Here is a 15,908-nt window from a genome sequence, read left to right as displayed (position 1 = left end):
ATCAGGCATTTGCAAGAGAGAACTGGTTGAAGCGAGAAGCTGTTTGATGTCAAGCTGCAGTCGACAGGCTTTTAATGGGATTGCAAAAACCTCCAGTAATACCTTACAAGCCCTGGACTGTTTGAAAACTACTCAGGACATCTAAACAAGACGATTTTGTCCTAGCTTGATGAGAAGATGTTGTCTCTGTTAGGCTGCAGTGAATCACAATCATAGTTCTGATTTCCAGCCAGGGTTTTGTTGTCACATTTCTGCTCAGTTGTGTGTTTCCTGTTGTTGTGTGCCCAGAACAGATTGTCACATCGTCTGTCTTCTTACAGGCATGTCAGCCTTTGATGTGTCACAGCGTACATGCTCAGATTCTGTGTGTGTGTTTGCAGAGATGCAGAGAGAACACCAGAGGAGGGAGCATCGGTTACAGGAGGCTCACTGCTGTGCCCTCAGCACCATGGAGGAAGCCAGACAGCACCAGATAAGAGTATGATCTGATCACAAACACTCACTTCTGTGTACATGTTGATGCGCGGATACACCCCAAATCCCTCTTCTAGTTCCGTCACATGTTCACAGAAGGTGAAGCAGGATCTAAGGACATTTGTGCCAGATACTTGCTTATTTTAGTTTTTTTTATAAGTAAACTTTTCCTGTATGAACTGTAGGAAAGGGAATAAGTCAGACCAACTCATTAGTGCATGAATAGCATGTTACATTAACAATACCTCCTCTGTCACCTGCAGATTATTGATAATCCACCAGAAAGTAGAGGAACAACCTCCATTCTGTTGTTGCAATGAAACATAAATCATTATTACAAACTAGACTTCATTTATAAAAACCTGCTTGTACCTGCAGTAACCATCCAGGCCAAACCGGGTCCATTATCAATGTTTAGTCCACGTAGTTCTTCACTGAGGAGGGATTTGATTATAAATGCGCCGACACATTTTAAAGCCAACAGTCTTGTGCCAAACGAATGACTAATAACAGACACAGCCACTGGACTCTGGCCTCAGGACACAGCATTTAAACACTATGGGAAAAACTTAGTCTTACGTAGTTTCTCTTTGATTTTTTTCCACTTTTAGAGTGTGAAGTGAGTTTTTTTCCAATATTGCAAATGTTTGGCTTCATTCAGAAAACGGGAAGATAAAAAATAATACTCCTAAAAATCCCTTTAAAAGTTTTTTAAGTCCAGTTTTCCTTTGCTGTTATTCTCACAGCCTTCATTTCATGAAAGTAGAATGAGAGGGAAGCATCTGTAAAGAAAAATTAGAAATGTATCGACCGATATCGACATTACAATGCAATATGGAAAATTATCAGTATCGGTTTTTACTTAAATAACAAAATTTTTACACAATATACACATAATACACATCAAACTCTGAAGCTATTTCTCCTCTAACTCCATATGACAAAATAAAAGAGATGTCATCGATAGTTTTCCAGATATTTTTGTCTGTTTTTCACAACCTGCTACAAACACATCAGTATCGGTTGATATCGATATCGGAAATTAGGAGTTGTTCTAAATTGTTGGATATCGGTAAAAAAAAACAAAAAAAACATGGAACATCTCTAAAAAAAAAACCTTTAAATGTTGGCGAACATTTGTTATCAATCAGAATCAGTCCATAGAAATACAAATAAATGAACATTACTGCTTCGATGCTGCTTTGATTAACAAACTGCAAACTGGTGGAGAAAAAGTGTGATGTGAGATGAAAGATCACCAGAAAGGATGAAAAGAAAGGTGGTTTTTCAATCTGCAATGTTGGAGCCGGGAAACCCTGAGGAAAAGACAGGAGGCAGAAACTAAATGTTGAGGCTTTAATGCACTTTTATGATTTATGAGGCAATCTCTTAATGGAAGATCTGAAAAGGAAAATAATCTTTACAAACTACATACAAACCAGATTTTATAAAGTCTGTATCCCGAACGGTCTCTTAAGGATTAATTTGGCTGCTAATCAGCACTGCAACAACCTTGATGTCAGTGCCAGCGATGGTATCCAGCCTTATTGTTTCCTTCAAGAAAAATGTCCCGAATGATGGAAAGATTTCATTATCAGACAATAAACTGAGATGTTTGGCAAAAAAAGGGAAGACTAAACCGTAACGTGGGCAGCGACCTGAATAAATATTCTATCTTGAGAGTCTAATGGATTCATTTCAACATATGCATATTTTTTAAACATTGCAGTCTGTGGTGAGCTGAGGTCAGGTGAGAGGAAAAGCCTCAGTGGGGCGCTGTCGAGGAATTAAAGGCTTCCTGGCGCGTTACTTCATTTGTTGTTAATGACTCCATCCTGCAGTCATTTTCTCCTGAGAGGAAATTAGTACTTCTTAAAAGTCAAGGCTGCAATTGGGATTATCTTTGTTCCAGTTTAGTCCACACCAGCTTAATGATTATGTGAATGTGAAGAAGAATTTTAAGCCACAGTTATATTAGACAAGTGAGCCTCAATGAGTAAAAATAAAAATGATTTCCGTCGTTCTTTTGTTGTTGATTTTAATGAAATGACTTTATTCCTGCTGTAATTGGACTCAGCAAATCTATAAGTAATCAATCAAATTACTAAAAAAAAAAAAAAAAAAAAGCTACGTCAGCTATAATTGCCCTCATTTCACTCTCTAAATGAGAGAGAAAATGAGTCAGGATAATGGTTTATTGTTGAGTTTATGGTTAAAGCCCTCTATAATTACTCTGCAGTCAGATTTGCAGCTTTTACCGCCCTGATGAGCAAAATAACTAACAGTATGACAGGTGCCTGTTTATGTCTCAGTTCCTCCTCTTTCAGGCTGTGGAACGCCCATCACTCCTTCACAACCAACAAACTGTCAAATAGATCTGATGCTAATGGGAATAAAGATATATATATATATATATATATATATATATATATATATATATATATATATATATATATATATATATATATATATATATATATATATATAAAGATATATAGCACTCGTGGTGCGTTCAAAGGTTCTGGCATCGTAGGAATTCAAAGAACATGTTGGAGGACCATGAGAGATCTAAAACTTAAACTATTCACAGCTTTTTGTTTCTTCTCATTTGTTCTCCTCTCTTAACTCATCTACTGTCCTCTTTCAGGCCCTTGAGGAGCGTCTGAAGCAGGAGCAGCGGGAGGAGGTCCATGCTCTGAAGGAGGCCCACAGGAGGACCTTAGAGATCCTCAGGCAGCAGTCGGAGCAGGAGCTGCAGACGCTGCGGTTTGAGCTAGAGGATGAGGGCAAAGCGAAGCTGGGTACGTTGACATTTCTGTATTTGTAGTTATTTTATTGGTCTTCATGTTGACAACCTGTCTGTGGGATCATGTTTTCTGCTTTCAGCAAATCTTATTTTCATGTACTCTTACATACTGGAAGGTTTTACTCAACTGTGTGGATACTATGTAAAATAAAAACTTTTATGAAGTCATATTTTTCATGTAACAGGACATAGTGGAGAAAAAATACCAGGTCTTAAAATGAGGAAAATACAAGTTCAGATTAAGAGCAAAAGACTTACTACACCGTGTCATCGCTAAGTTAGCAAAAACAAGCCAGACGCAGAAAGGAAAAACTCAGTACACTCCGTGATTCATCAGCCTGCATTCTGGTCCCATGAACGCATCAGGACCAGCATCCGTGTGGTAGTGTCTAAAAGAGGAAGTGATACACTGTGAAATAAATATCACTGTAAAACATAATCTCTGTTAACATAAATCTCCATCTGCAGCATCCAAAAACATCCAGCATCCGTTTAAGATGCACATCTGATGTAACAAAGCCTGTCGGTGAGTCCGAAGTCCGGTCAGTAGGTGCGGGACAAAACCTCCATCGCCTCGTCAAGCTAGCATTAGCCGCTGATGGTCCATTATCCAAACCGCTTGGTCCGACAAATGGTCGCGGTGAAGCTGGAGCCGATCCCAGCAGTCTTTGAGTGAAAGGCGGGGTCCACCCTGGACAGCTGGCCAGTCCATCGCAGGGCCGTTAGAAATACCAATAATAAAATTGGAATCCCGATCGACTGCTGCTTGTTCTTAAATGAATGAAAAATAATCACATTTCTCTCCTGAGGAAAGGAAAATAATAACGTTTGGAAATATTCTGCTTGTAAATGACCAAGTTAATATGAGAAAAACATTCCTGTCATCTTATCATTGTATTAAACTGGACATCAGAACAGAGACAGACTTTGTTAAAAACATATCGGTGCTCCAGAGTTTGAAAGAGTCCTCCTGAGACTTCATAAATATGAAGACTTTTGTGAATATCAAAAACAGATCTTAAGAACGTATTTGTTCACATGGAACACTGTTCCACTGTTCCCACTGTGCACCTGGACCCGGTTTGTTTAGGTGCAACTTTACAAACTTAACTGTGCTGCCATGTTCTGTTTAGAAACAGTTTCCCTTGGCGACCCTTTCTGATTGGACTATAAGGAATAAAAACATGTAACCTGCTAACTAAAACCTGTAGAATCTGTTATGTGGGACTCTTTGGACTGGACATACTGGGATGAATCCTAAACGTTTTCTGCTTGTGAATGTTCTTTGTAGCCATGCATTGACACGTAAAACACTGGATTTGAACCATAAGCTTACTTCCCATTTCACTGTATGACAGCATGCTTGTAGTGATAACCAGAGAATCACCTCCATTCTTTAACTTGGAGTGTTACTGGTGCTGCATAGGAGAATAACCAGCTGTGAAGAAATGCTCATCACAGGCTGAAGTGTAATAGCCTTCAGAAAACTCCGCTGGATGAAAGGATTAAATTAGCAGACCTAACAGTGCTAACAAAGAGGTAACATCTCCCATCTGTGTGATCAGTAAACATGTACATTTACATTTTAACATCTCAAAGAGTCTGCATCTTTCATCTCTGACAGCGCACAGATGTGTGTGCAGCGGTGAGAAGAAATACCTTTTAAAAGCTTTCATTATAAGGGGGAGATAAGTCAGCAGCACTGAGAAGTTCATGTGGTATTTACCGCACCACACTTTGTGCTGTGATGTTGGGACTGTCCCTTCACCGGTGGTGTCTCCGTCTGGCAGCTTCTCTCCGTGCAGAGCTGAACCACCTCCATGCTGCAGCGGTAGAGCATGTAAAACAGATCCACATAAAAGAACACACTGCAGCCAAACGGGAGCTGGAAAAAGCACTGGAGCACAGCCACCAACAGGTAACCGTGACTGCATCCTTCTTTTTTCTTTGGGTTATATTTTCTCCTGTGTTGCTCTAAATCCTGTTAGTTTCTTAATATCCACTATTTGTGTTGGTCTTTTCAAGGAACAAGAACTCCTGGTTCGAATCTCTGACCTAGAAACAGAGGTGTGCTCCCGTAGCAACCGCATCACCGATCTGGACCATGAGATCCACTCCCTTAATGAAACTATTGACACTCTAACCAGAGAGCTGGAATTGAAGGGCAAAGAAGTGCTTCGGGTTCGCAGTGAAGCCAACCATCAGATAAGGTACGAGCACCAGTCGACAGCTTGACATCGATTTCACTACTACAGGCTACGCTTGGTTTCTTGCAGTTATCTATAAAAGGTGGAATATATCTGATGTGAAACGTTCCCATTTCTGGTATTGTTATCCAAAAGGCAGAACTAAGCCATGACTGTCATATTATTAACCATCTAAACTGAGTTTAGGATTAAAAAAAACATCGTGCTTTGAAATTTGAGGACATGTTCTAGCAGATAAAACACATCAAAGGATATACACACAAACCAAAGCATACACTCTCTATGTCTTTAGTGGCATCCTTTTCCAGAACAAGTAGTCATACTTTGTCTCATTGAGCGATGAGCTGTTTGTAAAGCCAGGCAACAAATTATATGGAAGACTATGTAATAAGCAACACACATTTTATCCACTGTGTGCAAACAGTTTGTCCCTCATCACAAAACAGTTGCAGTAACAGTGTAGGTTAGGGGTGGGAAAATTGAATCGAAAAATCGAAAATTGAAAAATTGAAAATCTGGATTTTTTTTCCCTCACAGTTTTAAAACCGATTTTTTTTTTTTTTTAACAAAAAAAATCTTTTTTTTTTTTTTTTTTTTTATTAAGAAAAAAAAAATCCAGTATAAAATTTTTGACCTAAAGTCAAGATTGGTGTGACTCTTACTGGCTGGAGAAACCTCAGGGAAGACACAGGACGCAAGATAGTTGCAGAATTGGTCTTCATTAAGGGGCAACACAGAAAGATGAAAATCAGAGTTGGACTTTAACATCTGATTTTGACATGGACCATGACAGCTGAAGCAGTTGGAGGGTTGGTTCAAGTCCAACCTCTCTAAAAGGATTAATGATTGTAATTCTGGCTCTGTTTGCTTCCAATGGGGAGTGCCACAAAGCTCCATTCTTGGACCTCTGTTCTTTTCTTTCAACCTGCTGCCTTGGGCTATTTTTTCTTTCATTTTTTAAATTAGAATTTATTTCAAACTAAAGAAAAACTTTAAAACAAAATAAATATTGGTTACAACCAACAAAAATCTTCCAAAAGAGTTTTGGAAGAAGATAGAAGAAAATCATATTGAAAAATCGAATATTGGGATTTTTTGCTTCACAATTTTAAAATAGATTTTTTTTTTTTTTTTTTGTTGAAAAACCTGTATTTTATTTCAATTAATAAAAATAATCCATTTTACAATTTTTGTCTTTTTTTTTTTTTTATTGATCTTTTTACTTGTTTTATTGGGCATTATAGCAGCAGAATGATGGTCTGGCTGCTGGGGTGTTTTTTCCTCACTGAAATCAAGAAAACATTTGTTTTGTTTTTAATCTACAAAAATCAGCAATATCGAAGAATTGTGAGAATCGCAATTGAAATGGAATCAGCACCCAAAAAATTGGTATCATATCTGGACAAAAGCATAATGTCACAGTCCTAGTGTATGTGTCTGTCCATGGCATGAAAATGCAGATTAATTTATTCCCAAAGTTTATCTTTTAAGCCACAGTGGGAACTAAATTATCCGTCTGTTGAGAATGAATTCTATATTGTGTTTAAACCTGAGATCAGTCCTTGGAAAATAATTTGCCAGTCCTACTTGTCAGGTGTGATATTTGTGACAGCCACATATCAGGTTGTGTTTATGTCACAAGCCCAGTGAAGGCAGCTTCTGACAGGAACATAGTGGCACGGGGGCTGGATGACATTAGGCAGTGTGTGAACCCGTCTAAATGGTTGTGTTTACCCAAAAATCTTTCTTTGACACTAAATCCGCTTGCAGGCGATTCAACCAAGACCTTCCACATCCTCAGGGCTGGAAATAAACTGCACTCTTTCAATAATTCTTTTATTTCCCATACGCCCATGAAACACACAAACTATTGTCCACGCACTGACCATCAGACGTGTGTGTGCGTGTGTGTGTGTGTGTGTGTGTGTGTGTGTGTGTGTGTGTGTGTGCGATGCCAGTGTTTGATCATTTTTTCCCCTCTCAGATTTATGAAAATCCAGTAAATGTATTTTGATTTTGTACAAATATGAATGTAACATAATTTGTGCTCTGAAGACGTGATACACATGCTGTTATCTTTTGCGGATAAATCAAAACCGTACCTGTAATTTTTCTCAACTATCCTGCAGAGTTATTAAAATCACAATTTGACTCTAGGGCTCCTGATCCAAGTGGAATAAGCTCAGGTGCATTGAAAATTAAAAACTGAGCCACCTAAACCCCTTTTTATCCCTTTTTTTTTTTTTTGCTTACATAGCCGACATGCAACATTAATAACCTGGTGCTGATGCAGTAGCCATGGATACCATGTATTTAAGCTCTGTAGAAGCTCTGCTTCTTGTCCCAGCTGAGCTCAGTTTGCAGCTGCACATCTCGCTGAAGTCCTCTATAATTTAATGAGACGGGGTATCACTGTGTTGGTTCCCAACCATGAAATCAAAGAAGTCTAAAATCCTCTAAACCTCTTCTGCCACAGAGCCCACGAACAAGACCTTGCTAAGCGGCACGAGAGGGACCTCGGGGAGCTGCATGCTGTTCATCACAGAGAAACCCAGATCATCTTGGCTGATTTCAACAAGGCTCAGGAGGTTCTCAAAGACAAAATTTCTGCTCTACAAATACTGTAAGCCACAGAAATATGTGTTAAGGTTCCTTTTTTCCAGGCTTTGTAACTTGATAATAACATGATGTAATTCTCACTTTGCGGGGTTTTTATGTTCATCTGTGTCCAGGTTGGAGGGGACGGAGGAGAAGTTAAGAAATCGAGAGAGCCGACCAGAAGACTTGCATCTTATAGCAGAACTGAGAGAGATGGTCACCGAGAGAGAAGCTCTGGTCAAAAAGCTCGTGGTGAGTGGACTGGCTGGTATCACGGTGCAGAAAGATGACATCTTAGCACATTTAAAACAAAGATAAAACATCTACAGACTGTTCATTTTTGCAACACAGTATGTTAAAATGCTCAGTTTGGATGGGTCTGTTTCAGAAGTTTAGTAGTATTGGAGGGTTTATCACTTAAACGTGTTGGTTTTATAGGATGACAAGAAGTTCTACCAGTTGGAGTTGGTCAACAGAGAGACGGGCTTCAACAAGGTCTTCAATTCCAGTGCCAACGTTGGTGTCATCAACCCTCTTATCAAGGTGAGGACTCTCTTACCCAGAAGCCCTCATCAGGGTCAGTGGCATGAACAGCCAGAATGTTATTATGACACCAAACTCACAGAAGTAGAATCACAAATAACACAACTCCCACACATCGTCTCAGAAGTATGAAAGTGACTGTTATGGATGCTTCTCATTGCTCTGCCTTAAAAACAGCTTGCAGTTTGGCAATCAATCTCCAAGTGGAAAAATATGTTTATATGGCGCCCTGCGATGGACTGGCGAACTGTCCAGGATGTACCCTGCCTTTCACCCAAAGACTGCTGGGATAGGCTCCAGCTTCCCCGCGACCATGACTTGGATAAAGCGGTTGGAAAATAAATGAATGAATGTTTAAATGGCACTGCTCCAACAACCTTTAGAGTAGTTTTACCACCATGCTTTATGCTCATGAGAAACATAGTTTCTGAGACATTTGGCATCACTTTATGGTTGAAACTTTGATCAAAATCCTGTTGCACACAGATTAGTGTCTTCTGCCACTTACACTATAATAGTTTTTACATATCCCATGATAATAAATGATAAATATACCTCAGAAATTTGGTACTTTTGTTTTACAACTTGCTAAAAGGACAAATGCAGACCTTATGTTAAAAAAATCAACTTATCTTACCATGTTTTTATTGGGCTAAAAACACAACTCAGCAGTGATGTGGCTCCCACTTTTAGAAGCCCGACTATGCTGTTTAATGCCATACACACTTAGCAAATGGGTCAAAATGATCACATAGTTAGGATATCTGACATATTCAGACTGCATTAAATAAGTAAATAGTTTGTCTGAAAGTATTAGAGTCTTTAGAAAAATGCAGAACTGTCTAAGTGGGTTAGAAAAAAAATACAAATAAGTATCTTGAAATGTTGGATCTGCATAAACAAAATACTCAGGATGATGAACATGGCAAAAATGATTGACTTCATCACAGCTACCACAGCTCTCTGTCATCTGTACTTGTCAGTACTGGAACAGAGACGCTGTTGAACATTAATGTATTAAATCAATAAGGAACCTTTCAGACACACATTTCCAAAACTCATGAGACATGTCCAAATATCACAACCTGCAAGCTGCCCTTTAAGGACAACATTTATAATTAATGAATGCTCAGAATTTTTATTTGTCGCTGTACACACAATGATTTATAACCACACATATGGAAAACATGCTTTTTTTGTAGCTTTGTGGTTGCAAACATCGTTTCATGTTGTCAGATAACAACTCTTTAAATGTGAGATTAGATGATTTCACCTCCTGAACAAGTATATTATAACTTGAAATTAATGACAGTAGGCATATTTAATCAGAAACGTCTCAGTGCTCCCAATCAGCATGTTATCATTAAGTTTTTGCAGACATTTCAGCTCAGTTAACAACCTCTTATCATTGCCAAAGGTAAGAAGTACTAGCATAATGATTCATGTCTACTCTGACTGCGTATGATTAAAACTGATCTGCAGACAGATCTTAGAGGAGATTCTTGGAATTTAACTTTTTGATTTAGTTTTATGCTTCATTTTTATGCTTCCAACCCTGTTTTCTGTTAATTCTTTCAGCGTTTAGAATCACTACAGTGCCACACACACTCTCACATCAAGTTTGTCATGAAGACTGATATCTGCTTACAGAGCTGCTTATTATCCCTCATGTTGTGTGTACACAGCTGTCACAGCTAATGTCATTCAGAAACAATAAGACTTCTCAGCGCCGGCTCATCATCTTCTCATTTTCCATCCTCCTCCTCATAGCCATGTTGCTCACTGTGGGTTGCTCATATTAAATTACAGATTCATCCTTCTTTCCCTTAATTACACCTCTATACTGAATGAGAGAGATCAGAAAATACTTGACTTGTGGAAATCAAACGAGCCACTGTGGCGTCCAATGTATCCCCTAAAGGAGCAGTGAGAGGTTTTTCTCGGCACACTTGCATATTGAGCCTAGATTTTCTTATTTAACTATTATTCAAACACATTTTTCCAGAAAATGTGAGTATTATACTGTGGAAGGAGATAACTCACCTAAATTTGTGGATTTTCTTTTTTTTTTTTTTTTTTTTTTTTTTGTATATGTGTTTGTTTTATTTTTGTACATAACCAAACTAGAAAAGAAGCGTGGTCACTGGGTTAAATGGTTTAACTGTCGGTAAAGCTGTGGTTTCGAGGTGTATGCAGCTCAACTGGTTGAGCAGCTCCCTATGTACAGAGACTGCAGCTCCTTGGCAAAACCAGCCAAGGTTGCGAGTCCTGTTCTGGACCACTTTGTTACATATTATGACCCCACTTACCTGTCCAGCTGATGTCAAGAAGAGACCACTGGAGCCAAGATGAAAAGCTAGTTCATGAACAGCAAGCTCGCCACAGTAAATGATTACTTATAAGTAATGGAGCTATTGTTTGATAGCACATAATTAATTTACTTAATTTTTATTCTAAATGGAGTACTTTTGCTGGTGACAGTCTTCTACGCTGCAAAACTTCTCTCTTGATTCTGTTACTGTATATTCAATTGTCTTCTGATTTGGACAAGTTTACATTTCAGTTCATTACCTAGGATAGCTTTACAACAAGCTATCTGGATAGTCCTGTCTGTTCAATGTTATTATAAACATAAGTACATAAAATGGGTTTGCTACCATACCATTTTATTTCTACATCGTTTTAAATGCTCTGTCTCCTTGATGTATAAAATATTTTATTTAATATTAAAAGCATCTGGCCATCTGAACTGAGAGCATGTGATGGCATTTAAGAGGGAGGCAGCTCAGAAAGACTAAACAGGGCAAGGCCAATAAGACTTTAATAAATAAAATAATTTGAAAATGGATCTAAAAAAGACAGGAAGCAGTGAAGGGATGCTAGAACTGGACTGAAGCCTGGCTAGTAGCGCTGTGGCAATATGCTTTTGCCAATTTGATTTGATTTCGATTTTTTGGGTGCTGATTCGATTAAATTTGCCATTTTCACAATTCTTCAATATTGCTGATTTTTGTAGATTAAAAAAAACAACCAAAAATAAAGTACAAAACTTTTTTTGCTCGTTATTTTTCTTGATTTCAATGAGGGAAAAACAAGACAGCAGCCAGACCATCATTCTGCTGCTATGACGCCCAAGAAGATATGTAAAAAGATCAATAAAAAAAATAAAAATGACAAAAATTGTAAAATGGATTATTTTTATTAATTGAAATAAAATACAGGTTTTTCAACAAAAAAAAAAATAAAAATCTGTTTTAAAATTGTGAAGCAAAAAATCCCAATATTCTATTTTTCAATATGATTTTCTTCTATCTTCTTCCAAACCTCTTTTGGAAGATTTTGTTGGTTGTAACCAATATTTATTTTGTTTTAAAGTTTTTCTTTAGTTTGAAATAAATTCTAATTTAAAAAATGAAAGAAAAAATAGCCCAAGGCAGCAGGTTGAAAGAAAAGAACAGAGGTCCAAGAATGGAGCTTTGTGGCACTCCCCATCGGAAGCAAACAGAGCCAGAATTACAATCATTAATCCTTTTAGAGAGGTTGGACTTGAACCAACCCTCCAACTGCTTCAGCTGTCATGGTCCATGTCAAAATCAGATGTTAAAGTCCAACTCTGATTTTCATCTTTCTGTGTTGCCCCTTAATGAAGACCAATTCTGCAACTATCTTGCGTCCTGTGTCTTCCCTGAGGTTTCTCCAGCCAGTAAGAGTCACACCAATCTTGACTTTAGGTCAAGGTTGGTCTTTAGGTCAAGATGGTCTTTAGGTCAAGATGACTTTAGGTTATCTCTTTCTGCCTTTCTTTTCCTCGCTTCCTCTGATAATGTCCTCTTTTGTTTGTTTGCTGACTCAGCCTACATATGCATTTAAAACAGCCACTGCGCTAATACCCAGTTGCCAGGGTGTGACAGTCCGGTAAAGCATAATGCGTCTTTAGTGTGATGCCGTTTGTCAAACTCGGGATGCTGCAGGAAGAATATACATAATGTGTGTACCATCAAAATGAGTCAGAATCAGAAATGAGTTTTAAGGTCAGAAAATTTACAATTGACGATTGAAAAGCACAAGTAAAACACACTCTCCAGAATCCATTACTATAAATATACCACAAAAAATACTTCAGAGTACCTGCTGTGGTACACTGAAAACCCAGACTGGAACACTTCCAGAGTTTTTTATTCGTTATGTTTTTTTAATGCTCTAACAAATATCAATACTAATATCAGTAGATAATCTTTTATTTTTACTTAGTCATGGAGAGAAAGAATGAATGGAATATAGTGGTCATTTGTTCAGCCTTTTCTAACCAAGTTAGAGTAAAATAAAATGATGTTTGACTTTGGCCATTTCCAAAAATGGTGTCTTTGTATAGAAAAGGACCACAAAATCAAATCTTAAAGTTTTGCTCAATGCTAAAAGTAAAAGTAATGCAGAGCAGCTAGTTTGATTACAGTTGGTTTTAACCAACGAAGCCAAAGCAGAATGAACGTCAGTCATAAAACGAGCTTCCACCCTAAACCCAGCCTGCATTATTCCCGCGTCGCTATTGCAAATTCCTCCTGTCCAGTGGTGGGTCAGATTTCAGTAAACACAAGTTTGGCTGTATAAAAAAAACATTGTTTTTATTCAATAATCTGATTTTGAAAACAATAATTAGTTCCATTTGGTACAATGTGATCAAAGTTAGCGGGAGATAGCTAGCACTCACATCTCGCCTTTCTATGTGTGTCTATAGTCAAAAACTGGTGGCCAATCAGATCGCCGCCTCACCAGCTTTCCTAGCCAGTCAGCTCTCCGATTCGTCAGCCCTCCCACCGTGAGTCATGAAGGCCAGGAAGAGGAGGGACAGGAGGTGGAGGAGGTAGGACCAGGAGGCCGCTTTGTGCCTCTTCACTCCCCCCTCCAGAGGTCCCTCCCCCAGGTTAAGAAAGCCCTACAGCTGCTCAGCCCTCTTCCTCCTTCTCCTCTTCCTCAGCATCCTCCTCCTCTTCCTTCTCCTCATCCTCCTCATCATCCCATGCCAAGCCTTGCTCCTCCTCATGTTCCTCAGGATCCATTTGTGCAGCATCAGTGCCTACAAAGCTTTAGGAGGTGAGAACGAATGTGAGTTTGTGCCATCGCTGCCCACAGTTCACTTTCACTTCACAAATACTGGGAAGAAAGCATGCGACCTCTGCTGCCCCTACTGTCTGCATCTCTTATCTTCCCATATCCTCAGCACCTCCCGTCCTGGCCTCCTGTTTGTCTGCTTTACTGGAACGAAGGCTGAAAAGTCTAAACTAAAACTAGTTGAAGTGTCAAAGTCATTCACTAAACCAGAAAACTATAAAAAGTGTAGTTTTAGAGTCGATCTAAAGTTTATTAAACTTTTGTTGTGATCAGAGACAGTGGCAAAGTGTGTGAGCCACATAAGATTTTAAATTGGAATTTTAATTTAGCCCGGAAGCAATCACCGAGCCCGACACTGATCTTTTAATTTCACTCAGTGCTGCAGTCTTACGCCATTAGATCAGGGTCAGTACACAAAAATAATGAAGATGTAACCCCCCCCCTTTTTGATCCATTATGCCTCAACATCAAATCTTCCATTTTTTTCCCCCGTTTACACCGAGTGGCTTCTTAAATATGCTGCACATCCTCCTTGTCACCCTCGTCTGCTTTCTGTTTCCAATAATTAAAAAAAACCTTGACATGTTGTATTTACATATCAGTCTCTACAGGACTGAAACCTTCAGGAAAAGGTGGAAAACATCACTGCTGCATAGTTGTAATGACAGAAATTGGTGATATTTATGTCTGCAACAAAAAGCATTGGACTCAGACAGAAGGATTGATGTTTGCTACAGCCACTGATTAGGAATCACTGGAAGGTCGACCGCTTGGGGGCGTAAACTGCAGCTAAACCAAGGCTTTGGTTTCAAGTCTTCGGGTTTGCTCATAACGGCTGAACCGCTTTCTGCTGTTTTGGCCATCACAAGCTGTCACTGCACCCCCCTCATCATGCTCTGGCTCTGGCTCTGGCTCTGGCTCTGGCTCTGGCTCTGGCACTGCCCGCAATTACAACCTTCAAGCCAATAACTATTATTTTCAGCTCTTTCAAGCTCCTGAGCCCGACGATTTCTCCTTCTCCTCCCTCTTCATCGTTCTAACAGATTTTTCTTCCTTTCCTCAGCCTTCCTGAAGCCTACACTGTAACACCACCAAACCCGAGGGGGATGGAGGCAGAAAAAAGCAGAGAATATATTACAAAAGAAGAGGAGCAGTACTCCCAGTACTTCTCTTTCTGACTGGCAAAAAAAAAACAACCACCCTAATTGTGTCATAAAAATGAATTAATGGGACAGAGAGCTAAAGTTGGACAGCAATCAAACTGTAGGTTCAGAGTTATTTGATGGATGCAGATGGGTATCACACATCCAGTCCTAACCACAGCACTTCCATCACGCATTGAGATTCCAATGCAACCTTTAACTTTAGGGCTTCCATATATGGTGAGCTTGATGAAGAGTGTCTTGTCAGTGCTTCATTGTAAAAAGTGTGTGTGTGAGCAGATTGTTTGCCTCATGGTGGAGACCAGATGCAATTCTGCAAAGTGTGACGTTTTTATGGGCTCTACCGCAGCACAAATCAGCTTAAACTTGCTGTTACTTTCAAGGTAAACTGACAGTGGCTGCAAAGGATAATTAGTTTTGTTAGTCCGTGTAAATAATGGTAATTATTGACCTGTAGCGCCTCCCTGAGGGCAGAATGTTAAACAGGTGGTTGTTGTTGTGAGACCATTACTGAGAGTTTTTGGTGTCCTGCAGTGAGGGAAGAGAGCAGCTAATGGTTTTTTTGAGCTGTGTTGAGGACCTCCTGTTGTGTTTTCATGAGAGCTGCTGAGAGGCCGAGGTAAGCAGTGAGTCAGGATGCATCAGATGTGGAGCAGTAAAAGGCCACCAGTAGCTTTTCAACCATGTTGTTCCTTATTACTCTCAGGATGTGCAGACACTGCTGTGCCTTTTGTACAACAGCTGGATAGTTAGTGGATGTTTTGAGGAATTTAAAGCTGTGAACTCTTTTCCACACATGAAGAAGAGAAAGGAGGGAGGGGGTTGCTCTGCACTTCCTGCAGTGTAGGATTATTTCTGTTTTTTCCTTTGTAGTCAGTGTCAGACTGTGCACAGAGCACCACGTTGTCAGCCTCTGGATCCCATCTCCATAGGCGGATTCATCATCTCCCAAAGTGAGTCTGCCCACCATCATGTCATCCTCAAATTTTATGGTTGAGATGGAGTTAT

The 15,908-nt window shown here is 39.3% G+C and overlaps 1 protein-coding gene across 2 annotated transcripts in view; it reads left to right on the top strand.

Moving 5' to 3' along the window:
- Positions 1–14,915, top strand: part of LOC306774200 (protein FAM184A-like) — a gene marked incomplete at both ends in the record, with an annotated part of 73,374 nt that extends 58,459 nt beyond the window's left edge. Inside the window, 9 exons of one of the 2 annotated variants that reach the window (XM_079264184.1) lie at positions 381–478; positions 3,122–3,275; positions 5,071–5,198; positions 5,306–5,490; positions 7,964–8,110; positions 8,220–8,337; positions 8,524–8,628; positions 13,604–13,719; positions 14,801–14,915. In XM_079264184.1, the coding sequence (XP_079120310.1) occupies positions 381–478; positions 3,122–3,275; positions 5,071–5,198; positions 5,306–5,490; positions 7,964–8,110; positions 8,220–8,337; positions 8,524–8,628; positions 13,604–13,719; positions 14,801–14,915 (1,166 nt within the window). Of the gene's footprint in view, positions 1–380; positions 479–3,121; positions 3,276–5,070; positions 5,199–5,305; positions 5,491–7,963; positions 8,111–8,219; positions 8,338–8,523; positions 8,629–13,363; positions 13,720–14,800 lie in introns of both variants that reach the window. The other variant, XM_079264183.1, reaches the window with a different exon arrangement.
- Positions 14,916–15,908: the final 993 nt, after the last annotated feature.

The sequence above is a fragment of the Telmatherina bonti genome (genome assembly GCF_933228915.1).
Source record: "Telmatherina bonti genome assembly, chromosome: 24".
Taxonomy (NCBI): Eukaryota; Metazoa; Chordata; class Actinopteri; order Atheriniformes; family Telmatherinidae; genus Telmatherina; species Telmatherina bonti.
This window is presented reverse-complemented; position numbering and strand designations above follow the sequence as displayed.